The sequence below is a fragment of the Camarhynchus parvulus genome, chromosome 4, assembly GCF_901933205.1.
Source record: "Camarhynchus parvulus chromosome 4, STF_HiC, whole genome shotgun sequence".
Taxonomy (NCBI): Eukaryota; Metazoa; Chordata; class Aves; order Passeriformes; family Thraupidae; genus Camarhynchus; species Camarhynchus parvulus.
In genome coordinates, this window is record NC_044574.1 from 2,320,493 (window position 1) to 2,341,277 (window position 20,785).

Below are 20,785 nucleotides of genomic sequence, written 5' to 3' on the forward strand. Positions count from 1 at the left end.
GATACCCAAAGGACCCCCAGCCTTCCCTAGGATCACCCTGGAACCCCAGCTATGCACCCGCGGTGCCCCCTGGACCCCCAAGCCACACCAGTCTCCCCACAAAAGTCCCAGTTAGATCCTGCCCACCCACCAGCAACTGGTCCCAGTTGGAATCCCAGGATCAAACCCCAGGGATGCCAGACCCCCACACCCCAATATCCCACCCGCAAACACAGCCAGGGCCGTGGTGTTTGCAGGTTTATTGCAGCTCAGCCCTCGGGGCTGTTCCCCACACACGGCAGCCCTGGCACGCGCCAGCGGCGGGCACGGTGCAGCCGCAGGGACAGCCACTGCTGCTGGCTGCCCGGGAACGGTGACTCGGGCCGGGCCGGGCCATCGGCCTCCGCAGCCAGAGGGGGCGTCCCTGGGACTGGGCCCAGCCCCTCCAGAGGGTCCAGGCCAGGAAGAGGGTCCATGGATGGCTCCAGGGGGTGGGCACCTTCGTCTGAGCCTGGCAAGGGTTGATAGGTTTGGGAGAGGTTGGATAGATGGATAGGCTGAGATGTCAGATCCTGCTTCTGATCAGGGTTCCTGTCCCCATTCCAATCCCATCCCCATCCTTGTCCGTCTCCTTGTCTCCATCCATCCTTGTCCCAGTCTCCCGATGCCTATCCCACCTGTCCCATCCCATCCCCATCCCATTCCAATCCCATCTCCATCCTTGTCCCTCTCCTTGTCTCCATCCACCCTTGCCCCAATCTCCCTATCCCAAACCCCATCTATCCTTGTCCCAATCCTCCACCCTGGGCTATCCCATCTCCACCCCATTTCATCCCAATTCCACTCCACCTCATCCCATCCGATTCCCATTTTATCACCACCCCATCTCCATTCCAATCCCATCCAGATCCTTGTCCCTCTCTCTGTCCTCATCCATCCTTGTCCCAATCTCCTGATCCCTATCCCACCCTGTCCCATCCCCATCCCTGTCCTCATTCCAATCCCATCCTTGTCCCATTCTCCCTCTCCCACCCTGTCTCATTCCATCCCCATCCCCATTCCAATCCCATCTTCATCCTTGTCCCTCTCCTTGTCCCCATCCACCCTTGTCCCAGTCTCCCATTCATCCATGTCCCAATCTCCCTATCCCCATCCATCCTAGTCCCAATCCTCCACCCTGGGCCATCCCATCTCCACTCCATTTCATCCCATCCCCATTCCAATCCCATCCAGATCCTTGTCCCTCTCCCTCTCCCCATCCATCCTTGTCCAAATCTCCAGATCCCTATCCCACCCTGTCCCATCTCCATCCCCGTCCCCATCTCCAATCCCATCCCCATCCCAATCCCATCCCCATCCCCACCTGTCTCATTCCCTCCCAGCCCATTCCCCACCCCATTCCCCATTCCCCACCCCATTCCCCACCCCATTCCCCACCCCATTCCCCATTCCCCACCCCATTCCCCATTCCGCACCCCATTCCCCACCCCATTCCCCATTCCCCACCCCATTCCCCATTCCCCACCCCATTCTCCATTCCCCACCCCATTCCCCATTCCCCACCCCATTCTCCATTCCCCACCCCATTCTCCATTCCCCACCCCATTCCCCACCCCATTCTCCATTCCCCACCCCATTCTCCATTCCCCACCCCATTCCCCATTCCGCACCCCATTCCCCACCCCATTCCCCATTCCCCACCCCATTCCCCATTCCCCACCCCATTCTCCATTCCCCACCCCATTCCCCACGCCATTCCCCATTCCGCACCCCATTCCCCATTCCCTGCCCCATTCCCCGGCGCCCTCCCCACCATTCCCGACCCGTCCCGCTCTCACAGCAGCGCCGGAGGCTGCCCCAGCGGCGGGGGTGTCCCCCGAGCCCCCCGGGCTGCTGCAGGAGGCAGCGCACGGCCGTGTCCGTGTGGCGGAAGACGCAGAGGGCCCGCAGCGCCTGCCGCGCCTCGGGGGCCAGCCCGGAGCGCTCCGAGCACACCAGCTCCCGCACGGCCTCGAAGTCCCGCCGGAGCTGCAGGGCACCCTGCAGGCTGGCACGGGGGTCAGCGTGGGGGTGGGACCCCAGAACCCCCAGCAGGACCCCACAGAACCCCCTGGCACTGTCACCACACACTGTGACCACCACTGAGATCCTGGCGCTGCCAGCAGACCCCCACGACCACCACTGGGACACCAACAGCAGGACCCCAACCTAACACTGAGCCCCCTGGCCTGGCATTGGACCCCAGCACTGCCACTGGACCCCCAGAGCCCCACTGGGACCCCTGGAACTGCCACTGGCACCTTGGAAACTGCCACTGGGACCCCCAGGACACCACTGAGACCTCTGAAACTGCCACTGGGACCCCCAGAACCCCACTGGGACCCCCAGAACCCCACTGGGACCTCTGAAACTGCCACTAGGACCTCTGAAACTGCCACTGGGACCCCCCAGAACCCCACTGGGACCTCTGAAATTGCCACTGGGACCCCTGGAATTGCCACTGGGACCCTCAGGATCCCACTTGGACCTCGGAAACTGCCACTGGGGCCCCCAGAACCCCACTAGGTCCCCCGGAACTGCCACTGGGACCTCTGAACTCCACTGGGACCCCCAGACAACTGGGACCCCCAGAACCCCACTGGGAACTCTGAAATTGCCCCTGGGACACCTGGAACTGCCACTGGGACCCCCAGAACCCCACTGGGACCCCCAGAGCCCCACTGGGACCCTGAGACTGCCACTGGGACGCCCATGACACCATGGGGACCCCTGGAACTGCCACTGGGACCCCTGAAACTGCCACTGGGACCCCTGAAACTGCCACTGGGATCCCCAGGACCCCACTGGGACCCCCAGCCTGTCACTGGGACTTCTGAAACTGCCACTGGGACTCCCAGCACTGCCACTGGGACCCCCAGGACCCCACTGGGACCCCTGGCACTGCCCACAGGCTGTGCCCCCCCATCCCCAGTACCTGAACTTGATGCGGCGGGTGAGGATGTGATCCATCCAGGCCTCCAGGAAGGCCGTGGTGACCCGTGCCAGGGTGGGCACCTGGGCATCGTGGGGCAGGGCCTGGGCACCCTGCAGCACCTGCCCCAGCACCGCCTGCACCGCGGCCGCCGCGTAGGCGCTGGGGGAGCTGGGCAGCTCTGGGGGACACAGGGACACAGGTCAGTGACCCCCTAAATCCCCTCACAGCCCCCCCAGCCCCAGCACCCACCAGCACGGGGTCCAAGCCGCCAGTGCCGGCCCAGAGGCATCGTCTGGTCGAAGATCTCGGCCGAAAGCCGCTTGCAGCTGGTGGAGAACATCCAGAGCACGTCCCCGGAGAAGAGCTGGGACACGGGATGACACAGAGTTACACAGGGTGACACAGGTGACACGGGCATCTTCATGCTCAGACCACCCTCCTGCAATCCCAGCACACCTGGATGCTGTTGGCCACGTCGCAGATCTGCCGGCACAGCTGGAGCTCCCACGGGGATCCCGGGCTGGGGGGCGGCTCAGGGGGGCTGTCCCCAGGAATGTCCCCTGGCTCTGGGAAGGTCCTGCTCACCTGCAGCATCAGCTGCTCTGCCTCTGCCTTCAGCACCTGGAGAGCAGCAGGTGGAATGAATCCAGCCTTGCTGTGTCCCCCCAGCCCCCCATGCCTCCTGTGCCCCCCATACCTGCAGGTCTCCCTGGGTGAGCAGCAGGAACTGAGGCAGTGCCCAGGCCGCCAGGTACCGCCCGGCCCGGCCCGTCAGCGCCACGTGGGCGGCCGCCACCGCCGCCAGGCACCGGCCCAGCACCTGCAGCCGCAGGCAGAGACCCCCGGGGGGGGCTGCGGGTGGGGGTCAGCACAGAGAGGACCCCCAGAGCCACCTGCCCCCCTCCCCAGACCCCTCTCACCGTGCGGGCAGGCGGGCAGCAGGCGCAGGCAGCGCAGGGCCAGTGCTAGGGCTGGGAAGAGGCACCGGAGCTGCTGGGCTGTGCGGCTGCACCCCGGCCCTGGGGACCCCCCTGGGGCCTCCAAGCACTTGTCTGACAGCCCTGAGCCCAGAGCACGGGTAAAATCTGGAGGAGAAACAGTCAGAAAGCCCCAACATTCCCCACTTGCACCTCACACCCCATCTCATACCCAAGCCTTCACAGCATACCCCACTCCCTCACCCCATATCCACTGAGTGCCCCACACCGTGGCCCCCACCTTGTACCCCAAAGCCCACACCCCACCCCACACCCCTCCCTGTGGCCCCCAGCCCCCATACCCGTGTCCCAGCTGCAGAGAACGCCCCGGCACAGCAGCTGCAGGCAGAGCCGCCCCAGCTCCTCCCGGCACTGAGCGGGCACACGGGCTGTGGGGACACAGCGGGGCTCAGGGTGGCACAGGGACACCCCGAGGCACCCCACACCCCCTGTACCCCCACACGTACCAACAGCCAGCGCACGGCTCAGCTCCCACGCCGCGGTGACGGTGGCACTGGGGGTGGCAGGAGGGGTGCCCGGGCTGTCCCCCAGCACAGCTCCCACATGCTCCCAGAGCAGCAGGCGGTACCGGGCGCTCAGGGTGGCGGCCACGGGGCCGCGGGCAGTGTCCAGCCACCGCACGGCCTTCCAGCCCCCAGCACTGCCCGGCCGCAGCCCCGCGGGCTCGGGGCTCTCTGACAGCACCGGCTGCCACAGGCTGTCAGCTGAGGCCACCAGCGCCCCAAAAACGTGTCCCATCAGCTCCTCGTCCTCCTGGCACAGTGCCTGCAGCTCAGCCGCCAGCGCCACTGCTGCTCCAGAAGGTTCTGTGTCCATCTCAGCCGTGGGTGGCCACGGCACCCCCACATCCTCCCAGCGGACGTGTCCATCCCTGATGCTCCCACTCTGGGGCCACAGGAGGGGCCGGAGCCTCTGGGCCACGGCCCGGCCGCGCTCGGCCGCCAGCAGCCGCAGCACCCCGCCCACCGTGAAGGCACCGGGAGCCCTCACCTCGGGGCCCAGCTCCTCGGCCAGCCCCGTCACCACGCGGTTGTACATCTCCAGCCCCTGGAAGAGCTCAGCCAGGCTCTCAGCGGCCGGGGCGGGCGTACCGGGGTGGCCCAGCTGCCTCAGCCGTGCCTCGATGTGCCGCCCGGTGAGGCGTGAGGCCGTCAGGGCGGGCAGCAGCAGCGCCCAGCGCACGTGCAGCACGGCCTGGCCTCGCGCGCGCAGCGCCGCAGCCACGCTGCGTCCCGCGCAGGCGCCGCAGCAGCGCGGCCCAGTGCCCCGGCGCGGCCCGCAGCTCCGCGCCACAGCTCCCGCAGCGCCGGCGCCGCGCCGCCTCACCGGGCTCTCCGGCCTCCGGTAACGCCTGCAGCCGCCGTAGGAAGTCGGAGGAGGCCTTGAGGCGTCGAGTGAAGTCGCGGGCCAGGCGGAGCTGGTGGCGGTGCTGCAGCAGCGCGTGCAGGGTCGCTCCCCGCTCCGCCACGCGCCGCCGCACGGCGTCCTCGGAAAAGTCACCGGCGCCGCCGCCGGGATGGGGCCGCACGTAGCCCAGGAAGGTCTCGGTGCGAGGGTCCTCCCAGACGCACAGGCAGCGGAGCAGCGCCGGGAAGGTTTGCTCCAGAGGGACCACGATGGACGCTGCTTCATCCTCGTCCTCGTCGTCGTCCTCGTCGGTGTCGCCGCGCCGGCTCGACCGCGGGGACAGCAGGCGGCGCAGTCCCGGGGTGACGCTGCGCAGCATGGCCTCTGCCCGCTGCAAGGAGCGCGCCAGGGGCCCCCGCGACCCGCCTGGGGACATGGCACCCTCAGGATGGGGCAGGCACCACGGTGTAGGGTGGGCACCCCCAGTTTGAAGAACCTTGCTGTGGGGCAGCACCTACCCACCACTGTCCCACGGCCACCCTAACCCTGAGACTCCCAGGACCCCACTGCCCATCGGGATCCCTACAGCCCGCCACATGGCAGCAATGCCCCCCCAAGGAACCTGGACCCCATTAGGGTCCTCCACACTCCCCCCCAGGACCATGCACCCCATCAGGATCCCCTCAGCCCCCCAGAACTCCACATCCCCTTGTGCTCCCCGCAGTCTCCGGGGGTCTCACCGGGCTCGGGGGGGTCCCCGCGGGCAGCCCCATCGCCCGGTCCCGGCCGGGCCGTTAGCAGCAGCAGGATGAGGCCGCCCAGGCCGGCGTCGCCCACCTAAAGGGGTACGGAGGGCTCAGGACCCCCGGGCCGGGGCGAAGGGCGGGGCCACGCGTGACTCCGCCCATTACTACACCTGCCACGCCCACACCACGCCCCCAGCCGGCTCCCGCTGTGACCACGCCCCCGGTCAGGGCTCGCCACGTTTGGCCACTCCCTCGCCCCGCCCCCTGCTCCGTTGCCATGGAGACACAGCGCTGCCTGGGCCCGGTGCCCCCCCGCCCACCCCGTTACCGGCCCGGCCCCGCTGCTGCCCCGGGAGGGGTGTCCGAGTCCCCCCCGCCCCGAGCGGCCTCACCTGCAAGCATAGCTCTCCGCCGCGCCGCTCAGCGCCGCCGGCGTCCATGCCGGGCCATGCCGGGGGCGGCGGCAGCAAAGAGGCTTAGGCCGCGCCCTCGCTAATCCGGGGGGCTGGGCCAAACTGGCCGCCAGGAGGGGCCCGGCGTGAGGGGCGGGACGAGCGGCGGGGGGCGGCCGAGCCCACGGCCTTGGGGCAGGCGGGGACGGCGGGAGAGGATGTGGAGCGCCGGTCCCGCTCTGTGAGGGCCCTGCGGGCCGCCGTCCTGCCCGCACCCAACATGGCGGCGGGGCGGCCTCAAGCGGCGCCCTGACGTTCTTCCGGTAGGGCCGTGATGCAATCCCGAGGCGCGGCGGCGGCGGCGGCGGCGGCGGCGGCTCGTGGCGATGCGGGGCTCGGGCGGGACGCGGGAGCGGGACGGGCCCGGACTGGGCGGTTTCGGGCCTGCTCCCGCTGCCTGCCCCTGGGGCTGCACGCTGGGCCCCGCTGGCTGGAGCGGCGGTACGGACCGGGCCGGGGGGGGAGCCCAGAGCGCGGCCCGGTTTCGGTTCCGCCTCCGCCGGCTCATGGCTGTTTGTGCTCCCCACAGCGCCCTTCTGCCCTCGGCACCGTATGTCCAGCTTCGCCGACCTGCAGGGCCCGTCCCAGCCGGTGATTAAGTATAAGAATGGGGACGTGTGTCCGCTCTGGGACGACGGTGAGTGCGGCGGCGGCGGCTACCGGGGGTCCCCGTGCTCGGGAATTGCCCGGGGAGGTGGAACGGGGTGGGGACAGCCGGGATCCGGTGCCTGGCACTGCCCCTCATGCACCCCGTTCTCCTGCCAGGCCCCAGCGTGTATTACTACCCCCTGGGGATTGATGACGATGATGATGACGATGAGGATGGCAATTACGATTACGATGAGGACGAGTTCGCCGCGGGTTTGCCGTTCTTGGACGTTCCCGTGGCCGAGGGGGCCGTTCCTTACAGCTACTGCGGCTTCCGCAAGTCCTTCCTGTGCTCGGAGCCGCCGCTGACCCGGACCCCTCCCACCGCCCTGGACGCGCGGCTGGACCGGCTGCCCACGCCCCGCCGGGCCTGGCTCACGGCTGAGGTGGGCAAAATCCCCCCAGATGTCCCCCAGGGGTGGAGGGGTTCAGGTTGACATCACCAGAGGGTCCCACCTCATGGCCTCAGAGCTGTCCTGACTCAGGTAACTCCTGCAGGAAGCTGAGAAGAACGCTCAGGAGTTGGTGGCAGAGGAGGAGCGAGCCAAGAGGAAGGCAGAGAAGAAGAAGCTGAAGAAGAAGGTGGGTGAGCCTTGGGAAGGGCCCCTGCCAGCTCCTGGGGATTGGGGTCACTGCCTCTTCTTGGGGCGCTGCCAGCGGGTCCCTGAGCTGGGGGCTGAGACTGCATTTCTCTGCTCGTGGGTTCGTGTTCTTCCTTTTCAGAAACAAAAGGACCGAAAGAAACAGGAGAAACTGGGCCAAGAGCAGAAGAACAAAGAGAACACTGACCCAGTGAGTGACCAGTCCAGCCTGCTCGTGCTGTTCTAGCGGTGCCCAGAGGTGAGGGGGCAGCCAGCACCCCATAACCTTGTCACCTCAGCCCCTCCCTGTCCTTGCAGAGCCCCCCAAGTGGCGCTGCAGGCGCTGGGCCTCCCTCAGAGGGTGCCGAGGATGAGGGGTGCTGCCCAGAGCCCTCCCCGTGCCCTGGGGACTCCACAGTGCCCTCAGGGGAGCCTGGGCCGGAGGACACAGCAGTGGCAGAGGTGAGGGACAGTGTCCCCATGGGGGCCATCTGTGGCTGGGGGGTCCCAGGCTCTGCCTGCCCATCCCTCATCCCTCCGTGCTTCCCCAGGAGGAGCTGGACCTGAGCTGCACTTTTGTCTGCAAAGCCCGGGAGAAGGCGGGGGTCAGGCTGCCTCCCCCGGGCAGTGACCGGTCCCCTGGGCCGCAGAACGTGGTGGAACCAAGCAGGAAGGTGCCCGAGAAGGGGCGTGGGGACCCTGTGGGGACACCTGTGTCCCCTCAGCCCCCCCAGGCCAGGCCACCCAGCCCCAGCACGGTAGCGCAGAGCCTGGCGCTCGCAGGTCAGTGCAGGGACCCCCAGAGGGGCCAGGGGAGGGCACTGGGGGCTCTCCCTGCTTCTCCCCAGCTCAGAGGGACTGTCCCTCCCTGTGTCCCTGTGTCACCTCCCCAGGCCACGGCATCGAGGCGGCCCAGATGGGCCAACACGCTGAGGCCGTTTGGGCTTTCACCGTGGCCCTGGAGCTGAACCCCCGGGAACACCGGTGAGCAGAGGGGCTGGGGGCGAGCTGGGGGTGCTGGGCTGGCGGGGCCACGTCTCAGTGACACCCCCACATCCCCTCAGGCTCCTGGGGAACCGCTCCTACTGCCTGGAGAAGCTGGGGCGCTACGAGGAGGCGCTGGCGGACGCAGAGGCGGCGCTGGCGCTGCGGCCGGGCTGGCCCAAGGGCTCCTTCCGCAAGGGCAAGGCCCTCAGGGGGCTCCAGGTACCTGGGGGGGCTCCAGGGACTGGGCAGGGGGCTGGGGTCTTGGGGGGGGCATGGCTGGGTGAGGGGCTGCAGGGTTCTGGGAGTGGGTATGGAGCTGTTAGGGTTGTTGGAGACAAACTGGGGGATTTTGGAGTGCTGGGCAGGGGGCTGAGGGGTGCCAGTGGGTGTGGGAGGAGGCTGTGGGGAACTGGAGGAGCTGTAGGGTGCTGTAGATGAGGGTTGGGGCTGGGAGCACTGGGCAGGGCACTGGGGGTGCTGCAGGGTGTTGGTGGGGTGGGGTAGGGCTGTGCTGGGGGGTGTCAGTGAAGCTCTGAGGTGCCATTTGGGCTGGCTGTGGGGTGTGGGGGACTGGAGGAACTGTAGGGTGCTGTGGATGAGGGGTGCATTAGGTGTGAGCTGGGGCTGGGGGGACTGGGCAGGGCACAGGATGTTGGTGGGGTGTGCTAGGGCTGTGCTGGGGGATATCAGTGAGGCTTTGAGGTGCATTTGGGCTGGCTGGGGGGTGAGGGGTGCCTGTGGGGGCAGGCAGGGGGTTGCAGGTGCCCCCTGGCCCCCAGCGCTACGCCGAGGCCACTCGCACCTTTGAGGAGCTGCTGCTGCAGGACGGGGCCTACGCTGAGGCAGCCACGCAGCTGGAGGCCTGCAGGGCCCTGCTGCAGGTGAGACCTCCCCTTCCCAACCCCCTGCCCCTGCCCCCTCCCCTGCTGTGCCCCCCACGCCTCACCCCTGTGCCCTCACAGCAGTGCAGCCGCCCTGGGGTGTCCCCGTGTCCCCCTTCCTGCTCAAGGCCAAGGAGCCGCTGTTTCTCCCTGGTAAGGGACAGGGGTGGGTGGGCTGGGGGGACCCCGGGCTGTCCCTGTGTCCCCAGTGGGTGCTGAACCACTTTGGCTCCTCGGCAGCAGGATGGACGACCGGGAGCTGCCAGGACACAGGTGACAAAAACGTGACAGGAGGCAGTGGCAAGACCCCAACAAAAGACCCAGAATGGGCACGTGCTGTGGCCAGTGGCTGCCCAACACTGCCACCGAGCCACCCTGCCAGGTATGGGGGACTGGTGGTCTGGGAGGGGGCTCAGAGTGGGGCAGAGCTGGCTCTGATGACACCAGGCTGGCTCTTGGCAGGGACTGCTTCCCGCTCTGGGTGGGCAATGTCACCTCCCACATCACTGAGAAGGTGCTGCGTCGTGCCTTTGGCCGGTGAGTGACCCCAGGGCTGCTCCTCCTGCAGGACCCCAAACCCCTGGCACACCCTGGTGCCCCCCAAGCTCTGTCCCTGTCCTCGTTCTCTGCTGGTTTTGACCTGCAGGTGATGCTTGGGGAGTAGTGCCTGACTCACACACTGCCCCCAGGTTTGGGGGTCTCTGTCCCACAGCTTGGGGTGTCTTTAACAGTTCCCTCTCAGCTTTGGGAGTCTCTGTTCCCCCTCATCTTTGGGAGTTTCTCTTCCCCGTCAGCTTTGGGAGTCTCTGTTTCTCCTCAGCTTTGGGAGTTTCTGTTCCCCCATCCTGGAGATTTGGGGGTGTCTCACTCTTTCCATCTTTGGGTGTCGTTCACTCTTCCCCAGCTCTTGGGGGTTGCTAAACCTGCTTTACACATTTGAGAGTCTCTGACCCTCCCACCCTGCAGGTTTGGGGGGGTCTCTAACCCTCCACCTCCCCATTTAGGAATCTCTAACTGTTGTCCCCCCCAATTTGGGGGTCTGTATGTGCCCCCCAGGTTTGGGGAGATCCGCTCCGTGCGGCTGCTCCCGGGGCGCCGCTGTGCCTTCATCAATTTCCGTGGCAAAGCTGAGGCCGAGGAGGCCTTCAGGACCATGCAGGTGAGCTGGGGGACCCTGTGGGACCCCCCTGCACCCCTCAGGGCACCTGTGCCAGCTGCCAGCTCCTTCTGTCCCCAGGGTGCCACCGTGGAGGGCAGCAAGCTCTTGCTGCAGCTCAAGCACCCGGCCCACGCCACCCCGGCCCCCATGCCCCGTGCCAAGGGCAAGGCCACCCCGGGGGGCTGCTCAGCTGACCCTGCTCTCTTGGGGGGACCCTGGCAGCCCCCCCTCACCTGCCTGGACCTGCCTGTGCCTTGTTTCCCACTGCCAGGGGTGGGGGTGTGTCCCCGTCCTGCCTTGGGGGTGCTGGGGGGGTCAGGGCCCAGCCTGCAGCCCCTTGTGCTGGGGGGGTGGGCCTGGGCTGTTCCCCAGGGCCCCTCAGGGATTTGTAGCAATTTGGTTTTTTAATAAAGCTGAGATTTGTTTTTTCTCTCTGGCCTTCCTTTGGGCTGGTGTCACTCAGCCTCTGTGGCATCTCTCTTGGAGCCCCGTGTCCCTGTCCACCCCATGTCCCCCTCTGTGTCACTCGAGCCCTGGGGGACAGCGAGGGGGGGATCTCCACCCCCCTTTAATGTCACTGGTTGGTGACAGGAGCTTCGGGGGGGGGGTGTGACAGGCGTGAGATCAAATACAATTTGATTAATATGCAAATTGAGGGGGGCAGGGGCGGCCACAGCCGGTAATTAATCACCGGTTAAAACAAATTAATGCCTGCGGTGGGAGGTGCTCGCCTGGAAAAAAAGTGGGGGTGGGAGGTGGAGGGCTCTGGGGTCCATATTAAGGTGTTGCCTTTATTGCAAATATTTACATCGGGGCCGATAGAAAATAAAATTTAAAAAAGAAGAAAAAAAAAACAATGGAAAGACGAACAAAAAAAAAAAAATAAAAGCCGCAAAAGGGTGCACGGAGGGGGCGGGGCTGGGCTCGGCTCTTTTCGGAACCGAACGGAGCCGAGTGCGCCCGAACAGAGCCGAGTGCGCCCGAACGGAGCAGTCTCGGCCTGACCCGACCCGAATGAATCCGAACTCAGCCGAGCCGGCCCGAGTGGGTCCGAACGGAGCAGTCTCGGTGCCACCGGATCCGAACGGAGCCGAGCGTGCTCAGCTCAGTCCGCCACGTCGATCTCCTCCTCCGAGAGCTCGGCGGGCTCTGTGGTCCCGGTGCCGGTCCCGGGAGCCCCCGGGGGCTCGGGCAGCCCCGCCAGCTGCTGCAGGGCGGCGGGGGGCAGCGCTTGCAGCGAGGCCACGTCCGCCCGCAGCTCCTCCAGGTCCCGCTTGAGCTTGGCGCGGCGGTTCTGGAACCAGGTGATGACCTGGGCGGCGGAGAGCGCCAGCCGCGCCGCCAGCGCGTCCCGGTCCACCGGGGAGAGGTAGCGCTGCCGCCGGAATCGCTGCTCCAGCTCCCGCAGCTGCTGCGCCGTGAACGCGGTCCGGGACTTGCGGCGCTTCCTGCAGGGAGGACGCGGGCCCGAGGCGCCCGGTGGGGACGGACCTGCGGAGACAGCAGGGTTAGGGCACGGAGAACGGGGAGCAGCACAGGGACCCGCACCGGGGAACGAACCCCGGCGCCCGGCTGGGAAGTGCCCGCGGGGGCAGGGCATCGCACCGGGAACGGCACCGGGATGCCCGGCGGGGAAGGGCTTGTGGGGCAGGGACCGGCACGGGGACCCGGACAGCACCGGCACCGCGGGCCTCGAGCTGCGGGGGCAGCGGCGTCGGGTCAAAGACACCGGTACGCGCACCGGGACCCACCCCGGGCACGGCGGGTCCCGGCCCGAGGGCACGGCACTGCCGGGGCACCGGGAACTGCGGCCGCACCGGCCCCGCCGAGCCCTGCGAGTGCGTCCCGGCCCCGCCGACTCCCGGTGGAACGGAGACGAACCGGCCCACATCGAACCGAAGGCAGACGAGCCAAACCGAGTGGTGCCCAACCGAACCGAGCAAACCAAACCGCGGCCGGTACCGGCAGCCGGGACTCATCGTTCCACAGCGGCCGCGGTCGTGTCGGAGTCGCCCCGGTTGTGACCGGGGCTGAGACAGCCGCGTCCCCCCGGCGGCTGCTCCGGGAGCCCGGAACGAAGCCGGGAGCCTCGGTAGAGAACCGGGATCCTCCTTCTCTGCAATTCCAGGAGACCCGAGGCCGTGCTGGTCCCCGATTCGACTCCGTCGCCTCTCCCGGCCCCGGTGCTGTCGCTGCTGCCCCCAGCGACCTCGGGAACCCCGGCGAGACGCGATCGCCACCCCGGGCACGGCTGCTCGCCGCCGGCGGGATCCCGATCGCTGTCCCGGTCTCTTTCCCGTGCCAGCCCCGTGGCTGCCGTCGGCACCGGTAACGCGGCTCGCTCGGGCCGTGCGTCCCCCAGTACCGGCGGAGGCTCCCGGGGTCTCTCGCAGCGCGGACTCCACTCCTCGTTCGGTAGAGGAGCCCCGGGCGGTCCCGGCCGAGTCCGTGGGTCCGTCCCGGTAGCACGGCTTTACCGCGGTCACGAAACCCCGATCAATGCCGTGTCCGTCCGTCACTCCAGTAACGGGGCTTCCCCTCCGCTCTCAGAGCGCCGATCGGCCCCGTTTCTGTCCGTCTGTCCATCCCGGTAACGGGGATTTACCGCTGCTCAGGGAGCTCTGATCGCTCCGTTGTCAGTCCGTCCTTCCGTCGCGGCGAAGAGGAGTTTTCGTTCATCACGGAAGCCCGGGGCTGTCCCGGTACCGAGGTTTTACCTGAATTACCGGCACCTCCGTCTGCCCGCCAGTCCCGGCTCGTTCCGCCGTTACCCGCGGCCGGTTCGCCACCGGGTTTTGTTCATTCCGAGATCCCCGCTCCGCGGTGTCCATCTGTCCGGCCGGTACCGGAGCTTCACGCTCGCTCCGGGAGTTCCGATCGCTCCCGTGCTTGTCCGGCCGGCAGCGACATTTTTTCGTTCATTTTTATTAGTCCCGTGTCTGTCCTTCCGTCTGGCCGGTAACGAATTTACCTCCGCCCCGGGAGCCGCTATCGTTCCCGGTTTTGTCCGTCTGATCACCGGGTAACGATTTATTTCGTTTTTCTTTTTTTTTCTTCGCTTTTTTTTTTTCTGTCGATCTGTCCGTCCGGTAACGGGCCTTTTAACCTTAATTCCGGGAGCCCCGATCGGCCGCGGTTTTGGCCGTCTGTCCGTCCCGGAAGAAGGAATTTTTCATCCCCGTTCTTGTCCGTTTGTCCACCCGGTAAGGGGATATTTTCGCTCATTTATTTCGTTCCTTGCCTTGTCCGTCTGTCAGATAACGAGGGTTTTTACCTTAAAACCGGGACCCGAGGCGTCCCCGTTCTGTTCGTCTGTCCACCCGTTAACGGGTTGGTTTATTCGTTAATCACAGGATCGCTGCTCTGTCTGTCTGTCCGCTATGGTGGGTTCCTTAATTACCGGAGCTCCTCTCCGTAATTAGGAATTTTTTTCCCCCGTTAATTACCGGAGTCTGGCTCCATCCTCGTTCATCTGTCCGGCCGGTAACGGAGGTTCGGTTACTCACGGGAGGGCTGATCTAGCGGTCCGTGTCCGTCAGTCCGGAGGGTTTTTCGTTACCGGCGTGAGTCGCGTTGTGCCCAACCGTATCCGTTAATTACCGGCGCGCTGCTCTGCCGTGACTGTCCGTCTGTCCGTCCCAATAATATTTTATTTTTCACGTTAATCACGGAGACCCTCTCTGTCCGCCTCAGTAATTATTTTTCTGTGTTAATTACCGAAGCCTTTCTCGGTCTGTCCAACCCGGTAACGATTTTATTCATTCCCGGCGTGGCCGTGCTTTGCCTGTCCGTGTGTCCCTCCGAGAGAGGGATTTTCCGTTAATCCCGGAGACACGATCTGTCCGTCCGTGTCTGTCTCTCCAACCGAGGAACGGATTTTTTCGTTGCCGGAGGCGCCGTGTTGTCTGTCGGTGTCCGCCGGTCCTCCCGGTTCGGCCGAGCCCGGGAGGTGTGGGGCCGCTCCGTGCCCGTCCGTCGGACCCCTCCGGTACCGAGCTGCTCGGGCCGGCCGAGCCCCGGACGGAGGCTCGGGGCCGGTACCGGGTTTCCGTTGCCGGCGGGCCCCCGCGCTCGGTCACGGTCATGGTCACGACTCGGCGGCGCCGATCCACCGCCCGCTCCCGGTAAAGCTGCCGGCCCCGGCGCGGCCGGTTCTCCCGGAGCTCCTCGGTGCCTGTGGCAGCTCACCGGGCCGGGGCTCGCTCCGGTTCGCCGTGTCCGGCCCCAGGACTTCTCCGTCCCTTCGGGCTGAGGCTGCCGCGTGTCCCCGGTGTCCCGGCTGAGCACCGGCGGCTTCTCGGGCCTCCCAGCCCCGCTCGCCCCTCTGGGACAAGGAGGAAACTTCCCGGGACGGGGGACGAGGGGCGTCCCTGGCCTCGCCACGGCCTCCCCACCGCCCTCCAGCCCCGCCACCTGCCCGGTGCCCGGTTCCCTGTGCCCGGTGCCCGCCCCGCTCCCGGCCGAGCCCCCCCGGCCCGGCAGCCCCCCGGCCCCGGTACCTCCGGCCGCCTGCAGCATTCCCAGCTCCAGCCCCTGGAAGGTTTTACTGGCGAGTTCCTCCAGCGCCCAGAGCGGCGAGGCCGGGGCGCAGCCGCCGCCGCCGCCGCGGGGCCCTGTCGGGGCGGGGGGGGCGGCGGGACCGGTGCCGGTCCCGGGGGCTCCCGCCGCGGGGACGTCCAAGGATGTCCTCGATGCCGAAGGGGGTCAGCGGTTTTGTGGTGTTGGCGGGGGGCGGGAGCCGGTCCAGGGGGCTCCGCCGGTGGCCGCCGACCGCGGCGGGCAGCGGGGGGGAACCGGCCGCCTCCCCCGCCGAGGTCATGCCGGGACCGGGACCCGCGCCGGGAGCGGGACCCGCCGCCGCCGCCCCCCCCAGCCCCGCGATTCCCGTTCCACCGCCTTAAAGCCCCGGGATACCGGGAGGAGGAGGAGGAGGAGCCACCGACGCCCCCCGTGTCGAGGGGGGGACCGACCCCTCTCCGCCACTACCGGGGCGCAGCCCCGCGCCTCCCCCCTGTTGTCTCCCCCATTTTAACCCACCCCAGCGGGTTCCCCCTCCTCCTCTGCTCCCTCCTCATCCTCACCGCGGCTCTTACCCTCGCCCAAAAATTTATTGGCTCTTTTGCTCTAAAATGCCCCATAAAAGCATCGGGGCCGCGGCTGGGAGTGATTAAGCCCTTTTGGGTGGGTTTTGGGTTTCAGAGCCATAAATCCCCCCCCTCCGCCCCCCATCCCACCCCGCCACATTCCCGCTGTCCTTTCCCGGTACAAATAGCTCCGGGATTTCGGCCGCTCGTAAAAATCCCGGGATGCCGCACACGCAGGTGAGGCCCGGCTGGCGACGCCGCGTCCGGATTATCCGGCGGCTTTGGGGCTGGGGGATGCCGAATCGCCTCCTCCGGAGAGGTGATTCGGTACCCCCCAGGCCCAATCCCGTCGGGTGTCCCCATGGATGTGTCGCTGGGACCGGGGACACGGCGAGGTCACGGGGGTCACGGCGGTAATGAACCTGCGGACGGTGCCGGGGGCCGGTGGGAGCACACGGAGCCGCCTTGGGGGAGCAGGTGCAGGGGGATCCGGCAGCGCCGATGCCGGGATTATGGAAGTGGGGAGGGGGCGGGAGGGGAGTGGAGGTTGGGGGGTGGGGGGGGGATGGATTTTTCCAATCTTGCTGACAAAGGCAGAACGCGATCTCCCGGCTGGAAATCGGAGTTTGACAAATTCAACCTTGAAATTTCCCAGCAGCCGGAGCAATTAAAGGCCGGCGGGTGCGGGGGGTGGGCAGGGGGCTCGTTTTGGGAGAGGGACACGGGGCCCCTCGCACGGCGGCGTGCCGGGCACAGCGGCGTTTGCACGGATTCCTCGCACGCGGCTTTTGTCCTCTCCGCAGGGCGCGGGGAGATGGCGGAGCTGCCGTGGCCGCACGTGCCGCCGGTTCTCACCGGGGAACGGAGCCCGTCCCGAGCTGGGACCCCCCCATTCCCACCCCCCCGCGGTCCCGCACTCGGATGGACCTCTGTGAGCCCAGTCCCTTCCAGCAGCACCGCTGGAATGAAGCCACCGTGCCGCCCACAAGGCCCTGGGCGCCCGGTGAGCGGGGAATGGGGTTCGCAGCCCTTGCCAGGGGTCCCCAACCCTTCCCGGGGATCCCAGCCCCGCGGGGAGGCCGCGGTCGCAGCCCTGGGACACACACACAGAGGGAAATCGCTGCTCGGGGTGATTCCATGTTCTTGTGTTGATGGGAATTGCGGCCGCCCACCCGCTGAGCAAACCCCTCTGGAACGCTCCGGCTCCTCCGGATCTCGGGAATCCCGGGCTGGGAATGTGGGAGCCGAAGTCCCGCTCTTCCATCCCTGGGGGTCTCTGGGGGGTCCTGGAGGTCTGGCACCTCAGAATCTGCGGGAACCCGGCAGTGCTGCTCACCCTGATGGACGGGATGTCACCCTCGCCCCATCACCCCCTCTCATCGATCTCCCATTATCCCCACCCTGCTCTTCAGCCTTTGGGGTGAATCCCTGCGCCCAGGGGTGCTCCCAGCTCATGGTGCTGGCACCTCCTTCCCTCCCCGAGCCCCCACTCGTGTCCCGAGGCGGCCGCTGAGGCATTTCTGGGGTGGGCTGAGCCCCCCAACCCTGCCCGACCCCTCTGGCTTCCCCTCGCTGTGGGAAGTGCTGGCTCCGGCTGTCGGGAACACAGGATGGGAAACGCTTTTCACCCCAAACCAGGCCACAGGGTGGGAACCAAACGAGCCCTCGGGGGTTTTGCAGGAACACGGGAGCTTCCTGCGGAGCCGGGACAGTGCCCGGGGCTGGCCCGCGGCCCGAGGGGACGGTGACGGGCACGTCCACGGCGTGGGGCTGAGGGCACCCCAGGGGACTGCACCCGGTGTGGCACTGACAGCCTCCGCCTCTGTCCCGCTCCTCCACCCCGGGGGTGTCCCTGGTGGTCTCTGGGGGGGTCCTGGAGGTCTGGGAGCTCGTCCCATCCCCGCCATGAGCAGCACCGGGGCACACGCGTGTGTTTGTGTGTGTTTGTGTGTGTGTGTGTGTGTTTGTATGTGCATGTGTGTGTGTGTGTTTCTGTGTGTGTGTTCACGAGTGTGCACACGTGAGGGGGGTTGTGTGATCCACCTATGAGGGGGCACCGTGGGGGTGTCCGTGCTGGAGCTGGAGCTGCTGCCGTGTCCCCCTACCCAGCACGCCCCATCTCGGCGGCTGCCGTGGCTCCAAGCACCGGGAGCTGCCGGTATTCACCCAGGCGGGGCTGGGAGCGGGATGCTGGGGTGCCGGGGCTCCGGGAACCGGGTACTGGGGTGCCAGGAGCAGGCTGCTCTAGGGGTGCCAGGGCTCCGGAAAAGGGGTGCCAGGGCTCTGGGGTGTCAGGAGTAGGGTGCTGGGGATGCCAGGGCTCCGGGAGCGGGGTGCTGGGGATGCCAGGAGTAGCGTGCTCTAGGGGTGCCAGGAGCAGGGTGTCAGGAGCAGGGTGCTGGAGGTGCCAGGAGCAGGGTGTCAGGAGCAGGGTGCTGGGGGTGCCAGCGCAACGCCGGGGGTGACACAATTCGGGGTGCGGCGCCCCCGGAACGCGCCTCCCCCGCTCCGCACCGCCCTGATCCATTATTTATCGGCTCCATCCCAATATTGCGCCGCAGCGCTCTGTAACGCGATTAGGGCCTCGGCCCCGCGCGGCCCCGGCACATGGAAATCGCTGGCAAATGAATTTTCCTTTAATAAGGGAACAGCTCGGTGCGGAATTAAAGTGTAAGGAGCGGCGGCAGCGGCGGGGGGGTGCCGGGAGCCCCCCCGCGCCGGGGGACGGGACCCCAGCAATTACCGGCAATAAATCCTGACCCTGTGGTGGGCTGGGAGCTCGGCGGAGCCGGGAATAATGGGATTACACCTGGCTCCGGTGAATGGGGATGGATGTGTCGGGAGTCGGGGGAGCCAGGGGAGACGGGGATCCCTCCCTGGGGCTGTTGGCAAATCATCGATTCATTAACGGGAGCGGCATCGCCCCCCGCGCCCCGGGGGTCTGAGCACAAGCCGGGCACGGGGGGAGCGAGGGGGAATGGGGTGGGATGGGGATGGGGATGGGATGTGATGGGATCCATGGGATGGGGTGGGATGGGGATGGGGATAGGATGGGATGGGATCCATGGGATGGGGTGGGATGGGGATGGGATGGGATGGGGATGGGGATATGGACATGGGGACAGCGCAGGATTAGGGACACGCAGCGCCCTGCACACGCCTCCATCCGTGTCTGTGTGGCCACAACCACGCCAGCGGGCTCCTCGCAGCCCTATGTGCGGGCACAGCTGTGTGCAGGTGTGCAGGGGCGTTGGCAGGTGTGTGCAGCTGTGTCCAGGTGTGCGTGGAGCGCTCACGGACACACCAGAGCCGCCACACGCGTGTGCAGGGCACACGCACCAGTGGGGCCATCAGTGCCAGCGCCAGGGACCGGCCCCAGCTGCCGCACCCCCCCGGCATCCCCTGCTCGCTCCGGGGCCTCCATTTGTGCCTGGGCCAAACTCCAGCCAAATGGGCCGTGGGCGGGGAGGGGGGGTTTGCATTTCAAAGGCTCCGGCTGCAGCAAACGCCGCGGCCTCCCCGCCGCGCTCCCGGCCGCCCACGCCCCCTGACCCCCGCACGGCACGGCCGGCATGGGGGGCGCTCCCGTCCCCTGGCCCGCCACAGGGACCCGCTGGGACCCCCCTGGGGTCGGAGCCAGCCCAGAGTTGACCTGCGGCTCTTGGGCGGGGGCGGGCGTGGGATCCCCGTCCCGCCGTGGGGCGGGGGTCTCTGTACCGGGGGAAGGGGGACAGCAACCGGGATGTGCCTGCTGGAGAGGGTGGAGGGCTCCGAGTGCCTCCGGTCGGTGCCTGCCGTGGGGCACCCCCAGGCTCCCCGTGGCACCGGGACCCCCGGGAGACCTGCTGCGGGCAGCGGGACGGTGGCGGGTGCCGCGGCGGGGCCGGGGCGGCGGCGGGGCCATGAGGATTCAATTAGGGCCGAGCGCGGGGGACTCGGCTCGGAAATGGCCCGTCTGGGCGTTGACAGCCCGGCCCCCGCCCAAGATGAACGAGCCCCGGATTAAAGCGCGGAGGGGTGACAGGGGCACCTGAGCTGGGAGGGGGGCTGGGGCGGCTGCAGAATAGGGGGGGGGGGGACCCCGCCTTTGGCACGGCCACGGGACCAAAAATGGCCGGGAGGGGGTCCCCAGTGAGGACGTGGCACCAGGGAACACCCCTAAACGTGGCTGGGGACACTTCGAGCAATGTGTGCCCGCGTTGTCACAGGGGTGGCAGCAGAGTGGGGGCGCCCCGGGGGTCCTGCGGGACTCTGCCATGCGTAGGATTGAAGGGGAGGGGGGGGACACACGCCCCTGTCATCCCGCAGGACCCCGAGGGGGCCCGAACGTGGCTGCGAGCGCGGGGCTCGGGGGATCGATGGCCGCGCGGGTCACCGCTGCCATTAACCCCGGCGAGGCAGCGCCCCGAGGTTAATTAAAAAGCGAAGTGCAACGAAACGCGGCGGCGGCGGCGGGGGGTGACAGCGGTGATGGGGCCTGACAGCGGCAGGGGACGGTGGGGGTGGCACTCGTACGGGCCGCGGGCACGGTGGGTGCTCCAGGGGACACCGCCCGCCAGGAGCTGTCACACTGGGACAGCGCGGGGAGGGGGGCAGGTGGCACTCGGAGTGTCCCCGTGTCACACGTGCTGCCTTGGCAGAGCCGGGTAGGAGGAAGAAGAGGCGTCGCAGAGGAAGCCCCATCCTTCCTCCTCCTCCCACCCCAGCGCTATTCTTAGCCCCGCTCTGTCGGTCTGTCCTGCATCCTCCCCGCCTGGCGGGGTCCGGCCCTGCGCCCCGCGGGACCCTCGGGGTGAGACAACAGGGGGATCCCAAGCGAGGACACCCCCGCGGGGACCCTGTCCCTGTCCTGGCCCCGCTCCCCGCCCCCAGCCGCCACCGTAACTTTAGACCCGACAGCTGCTCCGCGCCCGCCGCCTGCAGCCCCCGCAGCCCCGCGTGTCCCACGG

General features: G+C 67.6%; 3 protein-coding genes across 7 annotated transcripts; 1 reads left to right on the top strand and 2 right to left on the bottom strand.

Moving 5' to 3' along the window:
* Positions 1-229: 229 nt before the first annotated feature.
* CCDC142 (coiled-coil domain containing 142) lies at positions 230-5,152 on the bottom strand. The gene is made up of 9 exons (XM_030948470.1): positions 4,398-5,152; positions 4,233-4,319; positions 3,874-4,038; positions 3,651-3,805; positions 3,410-3,574; positions 3,203-3,317; positions 2,954-3,131; positions 1,818-2,026; positions 230-490 (listed from the first exon to the last, which is right to left on the bottom strand). Exons 1-9 carry the CDS (start codon positions 4,987-4,989, stop codon positions 249-251), a joined length of 1,908 nt encoding a protein of 635 aa, XP_030804330.1. The 5' UTR covers positions 4,990-5,152; the 3' UTR covers positions 230-248.
* A 1,630-nt stretch (positions 5,153-6,782) lies between these two features.
* Positions 6,783-11,065, top strand: TTC31 (tetratricopeptide repeat domain 31). 5 transcript variants are annotated; one of them, XM_030948474.1, is made up of 15 exons: positions 6,783-6,937; positions 7,026-7,133; positions 7,262-7,530; positions 7,643-7,726; positions 7,868-7,936; positions 8,044-8,187; positions 8,277-8,508; positions 8,619-8,709; positions 8,790-8,931; positions 9,492-9,593; positions 9,675-9,746; positions 9,834-9,975; positions 10,056-10,130; positions 10,650-10,752; positions 10,831-11,065. In XM_030948474.1, exons 1-12 carry the CDS (start codon positions 6,823-6,825, stop codon positions 9,879-9,881), a joined length of 1,476 nt encoding a protein of 491 aa, XP_030804334.1. In that variant the 5' UTR covers positions 6,783-6,822; the 3' UTR covers positions 9,882-9,975; positions 10,056-10,130; positions 10,650-10,752; positions 10,831-11,065. The 5 variants fall into 5 exon arrangements, with proteins under 5 accessions (XP_030804334.1, XP_030804335.1, XP_030804336.1 ...); XM_030948475.1 differs by having other exon boundaries at positions 9,837-9,975; XM_030948476.1 differs by having other exon boundaries at positions 9,678-9,746.
* A 506-nt stretch (positions 11,066-11,571) lies between these two features.
* On the bottom strand, positions 11,572-15,583 carry LBX2 (ladybird homeobox 2). The gene is given in 3 exon segments (XM_030948489.1): positions 11,572-12,243; positions 15,252-15,421; positions 15,423-15,583. Coding segments are annotated over 3 exon segments (705 nt in total). The 5' UTR covers positions 15,572-15,583; the 3' UTR covers positions 11,572-11,857.
* Between the last annotated feature and the right edge of the window lie 5,202 nt (positions 15,584-20,785).